This window comes from Kryptolebias marmoratus, linkage group LG21, assembly GCF_001649575.2.
Source record: "Kryptolebias marmoratus isolate JLee-2015 linkage group LG21, ASM164957v2, whole genome shotgun sequence".
Classification (NCBI taxonomy): domain Eukaryota; kingdom Metazoa; phylum Chordata; class Actinopteri; order Cyprinodontiformes; family Rivulidae; genus Kryptolebias; species Kryptolebias marmoratus.
The window spans coordinates 4,113,982-4,130,944 of record NC_051450.1 but is presented as its reverse complement, the minus strand read 5'-3'; the positions used below and the strand labels follow the sequence as shown (position 1 = coordinate 4,130,944).

Genomic DNA, 16,963 nt, shown 5'->3' with positions numbered 1-16,963 from the left:
ATAAAAAACAGAGGAAAGCAGTTGTGGTGGATGTAGCAATACCGAGTGATTGCAACATCAGGAAAAAGGAGCACGAGAAACTGGAGAAATACCAGGGCCTCAGAGAGGAACTGGAAAAGGCCTGGAAGGTAAAGACCACAATGGTGCCTGTGGTCATCGGGGCCCTAGGGGCAGTCACCCCCAAACTGGAGCAGTGGCTACAACAGATCCCAGGAACAACATCAGACATCTCAGTCACAAAATTCACAAAATTCCTGAAAGTATTCTTACCCATGAGAAGTCTTGCAGTTCACGTTTGAAGGCAAACCTTGGACCTAGCATCGATTCAGTTTGGCATGAGATCTTCGGTGCTCATTTTAATGGCTGATTAGTGTTCATGTTGTTTTGATTCAAATACTTTTATTTTTCTGTAATTTCACAAGGAAAAATTCAAAGCTTTTTTCCTCCACATAATAAGTGACTTTGTTTCTACTTCCTACTCTCCAGTGTGTGCCAAGGTGGAATATTCAGCTGTACTTCAGAGGTGTGTGATGGTGAGTAATGTTATGTAGCATCTACATTTTTGCACTTTATAGGAAAGAAAATCATCAACAATGTCTGATTGAACTGAATTGATTAATGATTCTGCCAAAGACCAGAAGTCAATCTCATTGAAAGGCTGTGGTGGGACCTTAAGGGAGCTGTGCAGAAACGTGTCTGCAAACCTCAATTGGCCAAAATTCTTTCATAACCATGTGGACAAGTTCATTCAGAAAACCACAGCTGAGTTACTGTTGTTACAGGAGGTTCACACATACCTTTTACATTTTGGCTTAATATTTGCTTAATAAATAATGGCATAGTGGGATCTGTTGTGTAAACTTGAGGTTAGATTTGAATAGTTTTAGAATCTGGTAAAGACCATATCAGTCAGTTTGATTATGACTTGTTACATAAAACCCTAGAATTAAAAGAATTCACTTTCTTTTTCCCATGACTGCAAAACTTTGTTGTTGTTTCTCCACTCAATCTGTTTGACCCCAAAGTGTGGACATTTGCCTGTTAAATTTAGTTTTAGTCACTTTTTTTATAGCATTTCACAAAATGAAAAAAATTGTGCCAGTGGAAATGTATTATCTGATTCCATTTGATTCTGGTGAACAGGTAGCATAAAACAAATGTTTCCATACCAGATGTGCAATTGTTAATCTTCTTTTGCCCCACCTTTTTCTGTCCTTCCAGTGGACTGTGAGTGGTCCGTCTGGTCAGCGTGGAGTCCATGCTCAGCCAGCTGTGGTACCGGACAACAGAGCTCCACCAGATCTGTCCTACAGCCCAGCCAGTATAGAGGAAAACCATGTGAAGGCCTTAACATACGTTCTATGGCATGTATTGCTCCTGACTGTGGTGAGTAAAGCCAGGGGAGACGTGATGTTTCACAGATTATCAGTGATATTGATAATGACAATTATTCCAAACAGTTTGGCGTCCAAAACCTATTCTATGTAAAGGTCTTGCATTTCTTGAAAGAATGCATGCTGCCCACCAAAACTGCAAGTTTAATTAAAAACCATCAAGAGAAAAAAAAAACACACCCACAGACTCAGGCAATACCATTATCACATTCGTGGCTTTAACAGCATTGGTAATGATGTATAAATTTGTATTTTGCCGAGCCCCAATCCTGCTGAGGGTCAGCCTTTCTTTTTATTCACAGTTTTTGATCTAAAGATTATTTGTCCAACTGATGATTATTTTTGCTGTTCATATCCTAAAAATGACTATGCCCTTTTGAATTATTTAGGTTTTTTTTTCTCTATTACTCATCCATCTGCTGTCCTCACTATTCACACAGTTACCATCAATTTTTTCCTCTTTTTCTTGTCTACCTTTTCCCTTTATGTCCTCCAATCTAGTATGTCCTGATGGGGAGCACTGGAGGAGGACTGTGTCAGAGGATGTCCCACTGTGTGAGAGGAGCTGCCAGGACATTTACTCCTCCTCTCCTGTCAACTGCAGCCACTCCGCTGAGGGATGTGTGTGTCGGGAGGGACTTTACCGAAGCCCAGAGGGGGTGTGTGTCATCCCTGCCCTCTGCCCCTGTCATGAACAGGGGATTCGGTGGGAGGTAAAGCACACACACACACACACAGAAGCTCACACCCAAAGTAAACAAACACCTGATGCCCAGCAAACCCAGCAGCTTGTACCCAGTGTCCCTGTGTCATTGTGTGGTTAGCTTGAACTGTAGCGTCAATAAGGTGTTTATGTTCCATCCCATTCATTCTCATTGTTTATTTACCCATAAAGAAGAGGTTGTTAGAAGATGAGTGATAAGCCTCATGGGCTACATTACACCACGAGGCCTCTCCATTCTCTCAGTCTCATCAATTATGTAAGAAGACCTGTAGAAGGCCTGTACTCTGACTGCAACTGGGTAAAGTCTGTGAGGAATTATTTATGGAGAGGATATTATAGGATTATAAAATTAATCATACATTGACAAGAGCGCTGGTCCCCTTACCTTGAGTTTTGTTTGTTTTTTTCTTTCTGGTTTCCTCATTTTTTTTCTTTTACAGATTTTTACTTGTTGTTCTTTCCCATCCATTTTCTTTTCACCCCTTTTTCATTATTACCACCTGCCTCTGTAAATTTCTGCCTTTCTCCTCTCTTTCCCTTGTTAACTGGTGATGACTAATGTTCTTATATAAACCTTTATGGCTTTTTATAAAACATTGACCTCATCTCATCAAATGGCTCAAAGTAAGCTGGAAATGCACATCCAGCAGGTGGTTTTGTTTCCATAAAACTGTTTCTTGTCAAACAAACAAAATTTGTATCATTTGCTAATTGGATTATTATAATTTCAGCTTTGTGTCTTGACACTGTTGGGTAAAATGTAAGACATTACAGCTGGAATTCTGTCAAATTCACTCAAGAAACAGTCAAAGCTGTCACCAGTTGACTTTCTTGTTTAGGCATCAACCCCATGGGCACATGTCAAAAGTGTGTTGTGTAATAAGTACAAGTGTGTTTTGTGATTCAGGCAGCATCTGAGTGGGAAGATGGCTGTCTATCATGCAGCTGTGTAAATGGGAAAAAACTCTGCCACACAAGATGTCCTCCACTTTACTGTGATGAGGTGAGAAACACATCTCTAAATCCTTGTCTGTCAATATGTTTGTACTTTTTTTTCTTACTTAAAGGGATCCACAATTAGCTGAACATATTGTCCAAAATATGTTGTAATTTTCCTATTAACTTAAAAATTGCTGTTTGTGATACGTGAAAACTCATAATTACTTCAACATCTTTTGCTATATTTTTCATCTATGGAGGTCGACATTTTTTTCACCTGTCCAATGTATGCTGGGTTGATGACACTGTTAGGTCCTGCTGGACTGGAACTTGAAGAGTAAACACAGAAAGGCTAACATTAGCCAAGTTGTTTTTTATCGTATTGCGTTTGACTGGTATGAATTTATAACAATGCCACACTGCGTCGCTGTTTTCTGTCATTTCAAAACAAAAACAACAAAAAAAGTGAGGTGAGTCTGCATCACTTCCCTTATGAAAAGAAATGAAGACTGCCATGGGGAAAAGCTGCTGGAAGAACACAACTTCTGAAGGACCCACATTTATGCTCTCAATACTTCTCTCCAGAAGACTTTTGTAATAAATTGATGAAAGAGCTAACAGGTGGTCGTTACCCTCGCAAGCTAAAACCAAATGCCGTGCCAACTATTTTTATCCATAAAGTGCCTAAACCCCGCCGGCTAGTGAGCAAAAGACGCTGGGAGAAATATCAGAGACAGGCAACACTAGAAGCTCTTTTAAATAACAAAGGTACTGCCACTGCCGCCGGTACCGAAGGTAAAAATCACAGACCTGACAGCGGATCGAAGACCAGACCCTAAACAGGTGTTACCAGATCGAGGACCGGACCGATCAGATCCTAAGCAAGTGTTATTGGACTTGACACCGGACACAGAGCACTACTTTCTGGATCACACAGTCCTACCAATGGTACGTGTCATTCACAGTTTCATTTATTATTATTAGTATATTAACCGTGATTCGGTTCATATTGAAAAGGTTTGACGTTACTCATCGCTGTATTGGCTGGACGGAACTAGCACTACAGTCATTTACCCAGAATGCATTGCAGCATAAACAACATGGTGACGTCTGTGTGACAATATTTTATTTAAATAAAAACTAAACTGCTTACAGTATTTTTACTGTAATGTTTTTACATCTAAAATAAATATTTTTCCAATAAAGTCTATTGTTAAAACTAGGACTGAGCCAAATCATATCATTCATGATAATACTGGTAAAAAAAAAACTTACCAAGGAAAATAAATTATATCATGATAATCTAATTTAATGGCAAAATTACATCATCCCACCACGCAGCAGATTAAGCTAATGTGGGTCATGCAGCGATATTCAAGTTGTACAGGTGAAGGCAAACATGGCAGAAAGTGTTACTGCTGAAGAATTAGTTCCCAAGATAGGAGGTACTTCAGTGGTGTGGAATTATTTTGGATACAAATGAGCAGATACAGAACAGATCACAGTAATATGCAAAGACTGCATGAAGCCTCTAACTTATTTCACCATCTCAAGCATCAGCATCCGTGTCTTTACCAGGGTTGTACCCCGCATGATAAATCAAGCAAACACTGGAAAGATACTACCCAAGCTGTCACAATTAGTTTGGCAGAACTCTGGAGAAGGAAGGCTTCAATCCTCTTGTTAAGAAGCGAGACCCAGGATACAACCTCCCAAAAAGGAAATATTTTTTCCAAGACTCCCAGACGTATGAAGATTACCGTAAAAAGGTTCAAGTGATACTGTCATCTGTGAATTACTGTGCGTCAACAACTGATTTATGGTCAAGTCAGACCACGGACCTTACCTGAGTCTGGCTGTGCACTATATTAACAGTGATAGGGAACTGTGCAGCTCAAACCTTGAAGCCAGTTTCTTTCCTGAGGATCACACAGGAGAGAATATTGTGAATGGCTTAAAAGTGTTTCTCCAGTCTTGGCATCTCAACAAAGAAAAACAGGTGTGCATAACAACGTTTCACAGGGTACATGGACCAAAGAAAGAACCAGGTGATCAAAGACAGAGCAGTTAGCAAAATGGAATAATTCCTGTGAGGAATAGAGGAAGCTGAAACACCGCCACAAGCTTCAGGGTCAGCTGAAGACACCCCAGGCCCAAGTGATGCAAAGTTGCCAAAGAAGAGCCTTGGAAGCTTTTTGAAGAGGGCTGCAGTCAGTGATAGACCAGGAACAGGACCATCTCCAAGAGAGAGAATTCAGGCAGAGTTAAACAACTACCTAGATTGTCCTCCAGCAGATAGTGAGAGTGATGGAAAGTGCACAAGGTTAACTTTCCTCAGGTTAGCCATCTGGCAGAAAGATACCTGTGCATCCCAGCCTCTGAAAGGTTTGTCAGCACAGGAGGGAACATTGTGACCTGTAATAGGTCTGTTCTTGAATAAGAATCTAAAACTTGATACATGATAACCAGCTAGATGGCTATGTTCTACCAGCGATCAGCAATCCTTTCAGGCAGCGTTTCATTTGTTTTCAGCATTTGTCACAAGTTTTGGAAGTTATAGCCTATTTAACGGCAACAGATTTTTGATGTATGTTACATTTATGCTCAACAGATCTTAAGTTTTCATTTTATTTCATTTTTTTGGGAACTGCACTTTAGTTTTTGTGGTGGATTTCGTTGTTCTGTATTTTGTGCAGACTTTTTTCAATCTAAATAGCAGAAGGATCATTTTTAGTTTTTTTATTTTTATACTTTGAAACTGAATACTTTACTAAATAAAGTAATTGCAGTAAAAATAACCCTTGTTGTTATTTTAGTTTTTTTATAATACTGCAAAGCAACATGTTAACTTAATTTTGTCAAACAAATAACTATGATTTCTGTTTTTTGTTTTATCACAAAATTTATTGTTATCGTCAAAATGCTCTGAAATATCACAATATTATGTTTGGGCCATATCACCCACCCCTAGTTACAACTAATCGTGGATCCCTTTAACAACATTTTGTGCTTACTGTAATTATGTCAGAAACTAATGGCAATAAGTTTTGCTGCTTTGTAGTTTTTTATACCTGAAAGTTGATGTGGAACATGGAAACTCCATTTCTGGTCCCCCCACTGTCACAATAAAGCTTTTGTTCGAGACTGAAATACAGCAATAAATACAGCTACAACGTATAACCCCCCACAACACAGACTCGCATCTCGAAACACTATTGCCCCTTTCACACGGACCCTAACGGTCCCGGCTCCACTCTACTTGGCTCGCTTTGCGAGCGTTTACATCTGCATTTTTTCACCGTCGGTCCCTGCTTCTTTGGTCCCTGCTTCAGAGTCGGGCCAGCCGGGCCAGCCGTGCTTCGTGGGTGGCGCAAGCTTAGCTCCTGTTCACTCATTGGTCGTGGGTGTGACCAGATGCAAGCATAAAGAGCGATGGTAGGAATATAGACAACAGCGTTAGCTTACCCTGCAACGTTTCTGCCGTCTGTCCCCCAGCTGAAGGCGCTGTAAAGCCTGAAATCTCCAGCAGATAACAGCTGTCCTACTCCTCGCAACAATCGCAGCATCCAGAGCATTTGTTCCACTGCGCCTCTCTTCCTGAAGTCTCAGGAGAATCCCCATAAGTTTAAAAAACAGCAACAACACAGGGCCAGCGCTTATGAAGCCTAGGCGTAAATTCAGATTGCAAGACCTGCTTCAGCCTCACCTGTATCTAATCGCTGCGTTGAGCACCTCCACTCCAGCCTATAAGCATCAGACCACGCCTCCATCTCAGCCCATCAGCATCCGACCGCGCCTCCATCTCAGCCCATCAGCATCCGACCGCGCCTCCAGTGTATCCAATCAGCGAGCAAGCCTTCGTTTAAAAGGCCTTCCATCATGGCCCCATCCGTTCGCCGGCCGAACTTCAGCCCACCTCCACCCCTTCTCCACCCCCAGTTTCCCAGCTCCTTCAAGCTTCCTTCCCCTCTTCGACCTCCACCACCAGTGTCCGGCCCGGGGAAGACGCCTCTAATGCTCAACCTGAGCTTCTCCTCGAAGCACATTGCTGTTGTCGACACTCGCGTCTTCCGCCGAGGTCCGAGCGCCAAATATCTTATGTCATTCATGTCAAATAAAACCATTTAATTGCAGCTTCTCTTTGTTGTGAATCTCTCCAGGTTGAATTGTCGTTTACACAACTTGCGCTAAGTTAAAATTCTGTCAGCTGAAAATATTGATGCTGATGAATTAAGGTCAACAGCGCTGATTAAGACCACTGTTCACAGCAGTCCTATTTGCAGTTTAAAATAGTTTTTGTTTCTGGGCAGTAATGATGTTGGTAACTGCCATATTGATTGTGACTTTTTGGCAAATTTTAACTGCCTGTCCCTGTGGGTTTGGGCCAAATGAATTGACCTTATTTTAATGTATGTAAATTATCCATTTAAAGCCCCATTGTAAAAAAAAATACCTGTTGAAAGATGTAAAGAAATCATGTTTTTTTTTGTTTAACAATTGATCTGTCATTCACTTGTTTTAATGAAGATCAGTAAATAGGTAATGTTTCTCACAGGGGGAAGTCAAGGTGGAAGAACCAGGTCACTGCTGTCCAGTCTGCAGAAAGCAGTTCCCAGGTTAGAGAAATATATCAAATGTAGACACTGTTCAGTAACGTATAGCAAGTTTTTAGTGCATGAAAAGCACACATTTATTATTATCTATTTAATCATTCGATTGCCATTTTAATCTCAAGCTCGACTTCAACATTAATTGTCTCTTCTTTCAACTCTCCATGTATCCTCAAACACCACACAGTAAGGCTTTCTTAGCAACGGGAATGGAAAAGAAGAATATTTTGAATTTGATACTTTTTAACGTGAAACAAACAGTCAAACAGATAGTGAAAATCCCTAATGGTGATGGGCTCGAAAACCTTTTTAGTAGACCTGAGTGCTCTATTATTCATTTTATAAAAGGCAAAAAACTCAGTGCTGCAGTGCCCAATTAGTGAGAGATTACATTACTAGGCCCTTAATCTCTCTCCCTGTGGAGGAAATGTCACATGCTGTAAGAGAGATGACAATGTCACTGTACTTGCTTCAAATAACTTTCTGACCCTCTCCATATTTTGCTTTTTCTCTCCTTCTATTTTAATATGGTTCTGTGCTTATACTATTTTTCCCTCCTCCTCCTGTTTCTCCTCTGGTTTAATCAGAAGAGCCTGTGCCAGAGTGTCAGCGCTACGTTCAGCTACAAAACATCACCAAGGGAGGCTGTTGGCTTGATAACGTGGAGGTCAGCTTTTGCAGAGGACGCTGTCTGTCCAGGACTGATGTCATCCTGGAGGTGTGATGATGAGATGAATACACACACTTACTCATTGAACATCTTGATGTCATATGTCAAAGAAAGCATAAATACATAAGAACATTATTGGAAATTAACCATTGCTCTGTTAATACTTTCTCAGCTAGTTGGAGACCTTGAAACTGCAGGAAAGAAACTAAAAGACAACTGCACTTTAAATATAAAGGAGATTTATTTACAAATTTACCTTATTTACAAATCATTAAGTTATTAAGTGATTCCAGTAAACTTTAGGGCAAAAGAGGGGATTAAATTGATGAATCATGAAATCGACTTTCAGATATACCAAAACACAACCTAAAATTACTCTGTTCAATCAATATATGGGATAAGAGAAGATAAAGCTAACTATGTAATTAAAAAAATCTAAAACGATTTATTTATTTATGTTAATATAGACACTCTACCATCCTAACTATCTTACCAGCTTCTCCTTTCTGGGTCAAGTAGGAAAAGTGTCTGTGTTCATGAGTTTGTACAACCTGTTTAATGCAGTCATTGTGTTTCAGGGTCCAAGTCAGTCAGTGTTGAAGATGACCCCTTACCCACAGGTGGAACTCCCAAATTATTTTAGACCAGCAGAATGTTTGTGGCTGGCACAGATCCTTGATCAGAAATGGAATTGTGAAAGGTTCAAGCTTAAAAAGCTAAACATAACTGGCTAGAGGATCTGTAGTGGCCACGGTTAACCAATGGTACCTTTGCTGACCAACAGAGTTAAGTGAGAAAGCTAACATGCAGCCATGCTCACTCCTGCAAACATAAATCAGGAAGACCCAAAGATCTGCCTTTGGAGTCTGAAGGAAGAAGCAGTCTGACTTATGATGCTGCTTGTAGTCCAGCCTACAGGGTTAATAAACATCCTAACACAGAAAAATAAAATGACAATTCAGTTTATGTATACAGCGCCAAGTCACAACAAAAGTCGTCTAAGCTCTCTGTACAAAACATGCACATACATTTAAAAAAGCCAATTAGTAAAAGTTATCTATCTAAGGAAGCCAGCAGATTATGTTGAATCTTCACTGTGTCGCAGTCTCCCATCCTGAGCAGCACATTGGCAACAGTGGAAAGAAAAATCTCCCATTTAACAGAAAAAAACCTCCAGCAGAACCAGGCTCAGGACGAGCAGCCATCTCTTTGAAACTAGAGCATAATTTCATTACATGGTAAAGTGGCCTGCCATAAACTTAGCCAACTCAAGCATGTCGAGCACACAGGACACATTATTGTTTAATTCAAATGCAGGCACACATCAGTTTCACTGAGATTTCAATAAGTGATTAAAATGACTAAAATGAAAAAAGAAAAAATTATAAAATCACTTCAATAAAAAATAAATGTAAATATTTGCTTCATCTGAGTATTATTTGTTTCCTTGCTTTATATTTTATGATGACAGGTGAGGTTCTGCCTCTCCTGATTGCATATCTCTGTCATATCTAAACCTCTTGCTCTCTGTAGCTCCTCCTGGGGGGTCCCAAGGTGTTCCCAGACCAGAGAAGATAAATAATTACTCCAGTGAATTCTGATTCTGCCCTGGGTCTCCTCCTAGTGGGGCTTGCCCTGATAACCTTTGAAGGAAGGCATCCAAGAAAGCATCCTAATCAGATGCCCAAACTACCTCAGTGGAGGAGCAGTGATTCTACTCTAAACTTTCCCAAGATGATGGAGCTCCTCTCTTTATTTTTAAGGCTAAGCCTGGCCATCCTTCAAAGGAAGCTCATTTCAGCAGTTTGTATCCAGGATTTCATTCTTTTGGTCATGATTCATACCATAGATGAGGGTTGGATTGAATCAATGGGTGATTAACAGGCTTCTGCAGAACATTAAGAGGTCATTTAACCACTGAATCAGGTGTGTTGGAGCAGGGAAACAAATAAAACATGCAGGAGAGTGGCCCTTGAGAACGAGGACTTCCCACCCCTGGACTAGAACAATGTCGTCATTAATGCAAACAAGTCCCTGTCAGTTCATCTCCTTCTCCTTCCTACCATCACTCATGAACAAAACTCTGACATTCTTGAACTTCTCCTTTTCAGACAGAGACTCACTCTCGACCTGAAGGGAGCATTCTACTCTTTTTTGCGTGAGAGCTATGACCTCAGGTTTAGAGGAACTATTTCTCATTCCAGCTGCTTCACACTCTGCTGCAGACATCTCCAGTGCATGCTGAAGGTCAAAATCTGAAGATGTAAAAACAAAACACATCATAAAGCAGAGACAAGACCCTTAGGTTCTCAATCCAGACACACGATTCTCCATGACTGCACCTTGAGATCCTGTTCATGAACACCACACACAGGAGAAAGGACAGCCCTGGCAGAGTCTAACCCGCACCACGAACAAGCTCAACTTTGTGCCAAGAATGCTGACACACCTCTCACTTTGGTTATACAGAAACTGGATAGACATTACATTTTCAAACTTTGGATTTAGGAGGAGCAGCATGGATTTTGTCCTGGCTGTGGACAAAAGTGAACCAGAGCTTTAGTCTTACAGAATTGCTATTGGGGTCATATAAGGTTGACTGTCTCATCTGCTTGTGTTTTATGGCTCTTGAGAAGGTTTACAGCTGTGTCCTCTAAGGTATTCTGTTAAGGATGCTTTGGGGTTATGGGGTACCAGAGTCATTTTATGGGCAATTTTGTCTGTCTCTCTTCTGTTACTTATCCTCCTTTTAATTTTTCCTTTGCCTTCTTTATATGCAGGAGCCCTACCTCCGGTCAAAGTGTGAGTGCTGTAGTTATCGTCTGGACCCACATGATCCAGTTCGTTTTCTGAGCCTGCAGTGTGAAAGTGGAGAGAATGAGCCAGTTGTTCTACCAGTCATACACAGCTGTGAGTGCACCAGCTGCCAAGGTGAGGAATAATGCGCCCAGATGAATTTGCATGTGTATCTTCCATGTCAGTAGGAAAACTAGGCATTCAAATATATGCTAAATTTCACACACCAAATAAGCAAACTTGGAAGAATCAGAAATTGTCATTTAGTGTTTATTGATGTTTAATTTGAACAGGGCTAAAATAAATGCAATTTCCTAACAGCTGGTTTAATAAATATTGACTAACAGCATAAAAACATGTGAAACTAGTTTAGTTGATAATTAAATACATATTCCAATTCTTATTTTGTAAATTAAGAATCAAAATTAACTTGAGCTGCACTCAGATGAGTGGCTGAAAATGTATTACATGCAATACTCTGAAGTCATTGGGCAGCCTTTTTGAAGAGACCAAACCCCACTGCTAACTGACATTAGCCAACACAAAAATAGCTACAACTCACTCACTTTTACAGATATTGAGCTAAAATTAAGTTTGGAGCTGAGCTGAGCATTGTCCCTAACAAATACTTTGAGTGCTTTTAGTAAATGCTCCATCTTTGATGACATGAGTGAGGAATGCTACTTTTGCTACTAATACTACTAATTTTTAAAAACTGTTCTGGCAAAAAACAGCTTGCTTATGCAACCCTATCAGCACTGTTCTCTTGTCAAATTCAGGGAGCACCAATAATGTTGCCAGGGGACATTGTTTTGTGCCATTTATGTTGTCATTCTAGGCACAACCTCCTAATGGTATAAGATACATGTACAGCTGACTTGCACTCAACTCAATTTAAGATGGTTGCTACAGCCAACTGATTTTAAAAACAAAACTAGCTATAAGGCAGTCATTTTGATCCCCAGCCACATCTCATACTATGAGAATTACACGTTGTGCAAAATGTTTGCTTAAAACTTTGGCATTAAGTGTCTCATGAAGCATCTGACAGATTTGGATGAATCTCTCAGAGAGTATTTATTGGATGTTAATTTTTGGAGTCATTTTAAATCAAGATGGCCACCACAGCTAATCAACCTTAGCCAACACAAAGATGACTATAGGTCAGTTTTACAGATATTTGATGGGGTTGTCTTTCATAAAAGGTGGCATGTGATATGCATTCCTTCAAGGAAAGCTAGGCCTTTCATTTTTACTTTGAATATGGAAATGATGGAAATCTAAATCTTTAAATGTTCCAGAAGTAAGATAAATTGTTGTATATTGTGAAAATTTTAATTTTTGTAATCAATGTGTCACATTCTTTTGTTGTAAAATAGCACAGTTACTCAGATCTTTGTTTCTTTTCTCCACAGGAGGTGACCTGTCCAGACGCTAAGTTGTTGTGCTCAGTGTGTAGTGTGTGTGGAGTGAAAAATGTCTGAACCCCACACTGAGCAGAAGCACTATTCTGAAAGCTAATCCAGTGATGGATGATGAGTGGAACACGATGCTCTGTAGTCTTTTATCATACTGCTGTTGTTATTACATAAAATCATAATGGATTTTTTTCTGCTTTTTTCTACTGTATAGTTAAAGATTTCAAATTACGTTTGACAAGTTAAGCATTAAGAGATGCTTTATATGTCTGTTTAAGTAAAATGTAAATTTACAAATGGGTTGTCTTTAAGCTGGACATTAAAGTATGCTGTACCTTCATGTTTCTAGTCCAGTTTGATTGGACTATTTTTTATTATTTCTTTTTTACTTTTCAAAGTGACCATGTCTTGATGTTTTGTAATGCATCAAGCATTTCTCTTGTCTGTTAAAGGTCTGTTTTGGTGACAGTTTTTCCGTCAATATTGATATATGAATATAAGTATAATTGTATTTCATGTCCTGTAAACCACATGCCAAGACACCAAGCAGGGCCATCGTGTTGGGGTGGGGATGGGGCGATTGCGTCACTGTTCTCACACGCACCCTTGCGCAATGTTCAATGCACAATGTGCACAAAGCAAGGTCCACAAAGACATGGATGTGTGGAAGAATTTGACTACACAGAGTCCTGACCTCAACCCAATAAAACACCTTTGGGAAGATTTGGAGGAGAGACTGTGAGCCAGGCCTTCTCATCCAACATCAATGTCTGACCTTACAAATGCGCTTCTGGAAGAATGGTCAAAGATTTTTATAAACACACTCTTAAACCTTGTGGAAAGCCTTCCCAGAAAAGTTGAAGCTATTAAAGCTGCAAAGGATGGGCCAATGTCATATTGGTCCATCTTATAGATTAAGATGGCACTCAAGTTCATATGCATGTGAAGGGAGATGAGCACACAATGATAGTGTGCAATAAGGCAGGTCCTGAAGAGCCAGCTGAATGGTAAGAACAAAGTCCAAGCCATCAATACGCATGCAGTGCCACTCATCAGATACCCAGCTGGTATAATAGCCCGACCAAAGTAGGAAAAAGAAGCCACTGATATCAAGACATAAAAGCGCTTCACATTGAACAAAGGATTTTACCCCAAATCCATCACCCTGACACTGTACACTAAGAGAAAGGAGGGAGGCAGAGGACTGAGCATCAGAGTCCCTATACAGGATGAAGCAGTCAAGATCCTGGAGTACATCAAGAAGAAGGTGAATGTTTCAGGCAGCAGAAAGCCCTTTGGGGTTTCATAATAAAATAAAATCAAACAAGTTTGAGAAATTTCAAATTTGAGAAAGTTATATTGTATTTATCAATATGACTCATTACTAGACATCATAAAGAACTTGTACACCAAAAACATTTGTCCAGTGATTTTTTTTTACTTAACTACCATTTTGTTTGGGAGTTTTGTGGAAGCAACTCTTTTCTCCAGGAAGTAAAAAGCCCTGGTCATAAGGCAATTTACTGTAAACGTGATACTGCACCTTTTTCATTTAAACATTGTATTATCTCAATATTTACTGAAAATACATCAAAAAATCACTCAGTAATGTTTTTAGGGCCTTATAAATGAAATTATTTTTACTTGTACTATTCTGAGAGTTGAGTGAATCTTTTTGATTAAAGCATTTAATGAGTATTTTGCAGAATAAAACACAATAAGAATCATTTTACTTTAGTAATCTCTGTCTATTTGCAGTTTGGTTGCCTTAATATATGGGTAAATGTCTGTGCTTTGACAAACCATAGTTTCCTATTTCTCCTTTATCTCTCCTGATCTCCCATGTTTACATTTCCTATTCTTTATTTCCCTTAATGCTCTGTTCCTAACTAAATGAGGATTTGTGAAACAAATCTGTCCAGCATGCCTCCTCTGGCTTTCAGCTGCTCTGCTGCTGAAAGTAATAGGAGAAGGAGCTGATACATTTTTAATTCACACTTTGATGGATGGTCCTTCAGTCATCGTTCAATAACCAGAATGCAATTTATCATGTCTCACCAGTCATTAAAAGTTTGAAAAAAAAGTCTGCATTCTTGAAGTCATTTTTCAAAGCTGCTTTTAAGGAGCAGCAGCAGTGTTTCCTCTGGTGTGTTTGACAGAACTGTTTTATGTGCGTGTTGGACAAGAGGAAAGACAACTGTGACTGGTGCTTAAAAATTCATCACTTTTTTTTCCAAATAAAGCATGACAAAGTCCAATCTTAACCAGCTGAAATGTAAATTCAGACAGCCTGTCAGAAGGGGGGGAGACAGAGGCGAACCCAGAACGCAGACTCATCTTAAAAGAAAACTAACTTATTAAAGTAAAACATAAACAAAGCAAAAGGCTGGCGTGGCAGCAACAAACAAACCATAACACAAATCCAAAAGGGCAAGGCAAGGCATGGAGCGAGGTAACAATAAACGTGAGCAAAACGAGAGAAACGGAAAGGAATGACCCAGTGAAGAGGGAAGAAACAGAGACCAGTGTTAAAGATGATAATTGGGTGCAGCTGTGGACATGACGAGGAGCAGGTGAGGTGGGCGTGGCAGGCGACACTGAAAAAATACTGGGGAGGAGTGACAAGTGACAAGGAACCCCAAAAACACCAACATACATCACACAGCCAAAGTTACTTTTGATTTGCCTTGGCACCAATCACATCACCATGCATACATAAACAATAAGGACAAAATTGTCATCTCCATCTCATCATATTTTTTGTCTCTGCTCTTTGAAGTAATTATTGTATTAATGCATAAATATCACCTGTTGCCAAAGACAAAAGTACAATGTTTTTACTTGTCTCTCTGTATGTGTATGTTTGATCCTCTGTACTATTCCAATCATTGAACAGATTGTAATGAAAATCTCATAAAGTAAGCCTTGGATGTACACCTATACTTCCTGATTCAACCTGAGTCAAGATGTCCACCACAGCCAAGCTACCTTAGCAAAGACAAGAGGGCTATAACACAGTCAACTGTAGAGATATTGAGCTGAAATCTGGTGTGATAGGAGATGAAAGTTATTCCCATCCTACACTCAGAGAGGTAACTGATGACACTTTTTAAAAGGTTGCCAATAAATGTTGAAGTCAACACAATACAAAATGGCTGCCACAACCAATTCACCTAAGAAAACCGAAAAAAATGGTTGTAACTGTCAATTTTTATAGTGTTGATTGAAATGTTGTGTGGTAATAGCTGAGCATTATGTACAGTATTAAAAACACAATACGTTACAATGTGTTTGCTTAAAACCTTTGATTAACTGTTTGTGTCAAGCTGGTCTGTCTGTTAGCAAAATATCTCTTAAACCACTGAACACCATTTTGTTTGTCTCTGCTCTTCATCCGGTTAATGATTGTATCAATACATAAAGATCTATCACTGCCAAAGACAAAAGAGCAATAATGTTTTTACCTCCCTGTGTGTGTGTGTGTGTGTGTGTGCTTGTTCTTTTGTACCATTCGGAAAACATTTCTTAAACCACTGAACAGACTTTAATGAAACTCTCAGAAAGAATTCATTTGGTGTACATGAACATCTAATCAAAATGACCTCCACAGCTAACCAACATGAGCCAGCACAAAAATGACTATAACTCAGTCAGTTTTACAGATATTTAGCTAAAAGGTTCTGTGGTAGTAGCTGAGAGTCAATCACAACCTATACTTCAAGATCTTACTGATTGTGGAATATTTGTTTTTAAAACTTTGCCAAAAGCCGGAACTGTCAGCAAAAAATGCCATGAACTAATGCATAATTTTTAATAAAACTTTCACAATGTAATCACTGGATGCACATCTGCAACTGATAAAATGACTATAACACAACTGATTTGAAATATATTTAGTTAAAATGTAGTTTGGCCCTAGCTGAGAGTCATTCACAACAAGGACTACACATTGGATGATATATTTCCTTCAAACCTTGACATTACCTGAAGTCAACATTGTCTGACTGTTAGCAGAGGTTCTAATGGACCACTAGACAAATGTTAATGAAACTTTCAGAAAGTAATCATTGGTGATTAGACCTTCGCTGGAGCATCGAACCTACTGGGTTAGATTCTCCGCCTCAGCGTCTAACCTGAACTCTAGCTCCTAGTGTTAACCACGTTCTTTGTTGTTGCCTGTGTCCTAGGTTTTTCTTGCCACGCCACGATTACGGATACTAAGGATCACTTACCTGGAACCACGCTGCTACTTACCTTGCTGGATTTAATTCGTCACTCCTGGAACACCTGGAATTCTCTCCTCCTCTCATCGGCGCTGCATTCACCCTCTGGATCTGTAAGCAAACAAAGAGACATTATAACCACTTCCTTGTTGCCGTGTGGATCAAGACCTGTACCCGAGACTCACCTAG

General features: G+C 39.6%; 1 protein-coding gene across 1 annotated transcript in view; it reads left to right on the top strand.

The window, feature by feature from the left end:
- The window catches only part of scospondin (subcommissural organ spondin), a 233,202-nt gene extending 218,650 nt beyond the window's left edge, over positions 1-14,552 (top strand). The window contains 7 exon segments of the mRNA XM_037973323.1: positions 487-533; positions 1,896-2,107; positions 3,026-3,121; positions 7,613-7,673; positions 8,255-8,385; positions 11,118-11,268; positions 12,549-14,552. Coding sequence (XP_037829251.1) covers positions 487-533; positions 1,896-2,107; positions 3,026-3,121; positions 7,613-7,673; positions 8,255-8,385; positions 11,118-11,268; positions 12,549-12,571 — 721 coding nt within the window. The 3' untranslated portion in view covers positions 12,572-14,552.
- Positions 14,553-16,963: the final 2,411 nt, after the last annotated feature.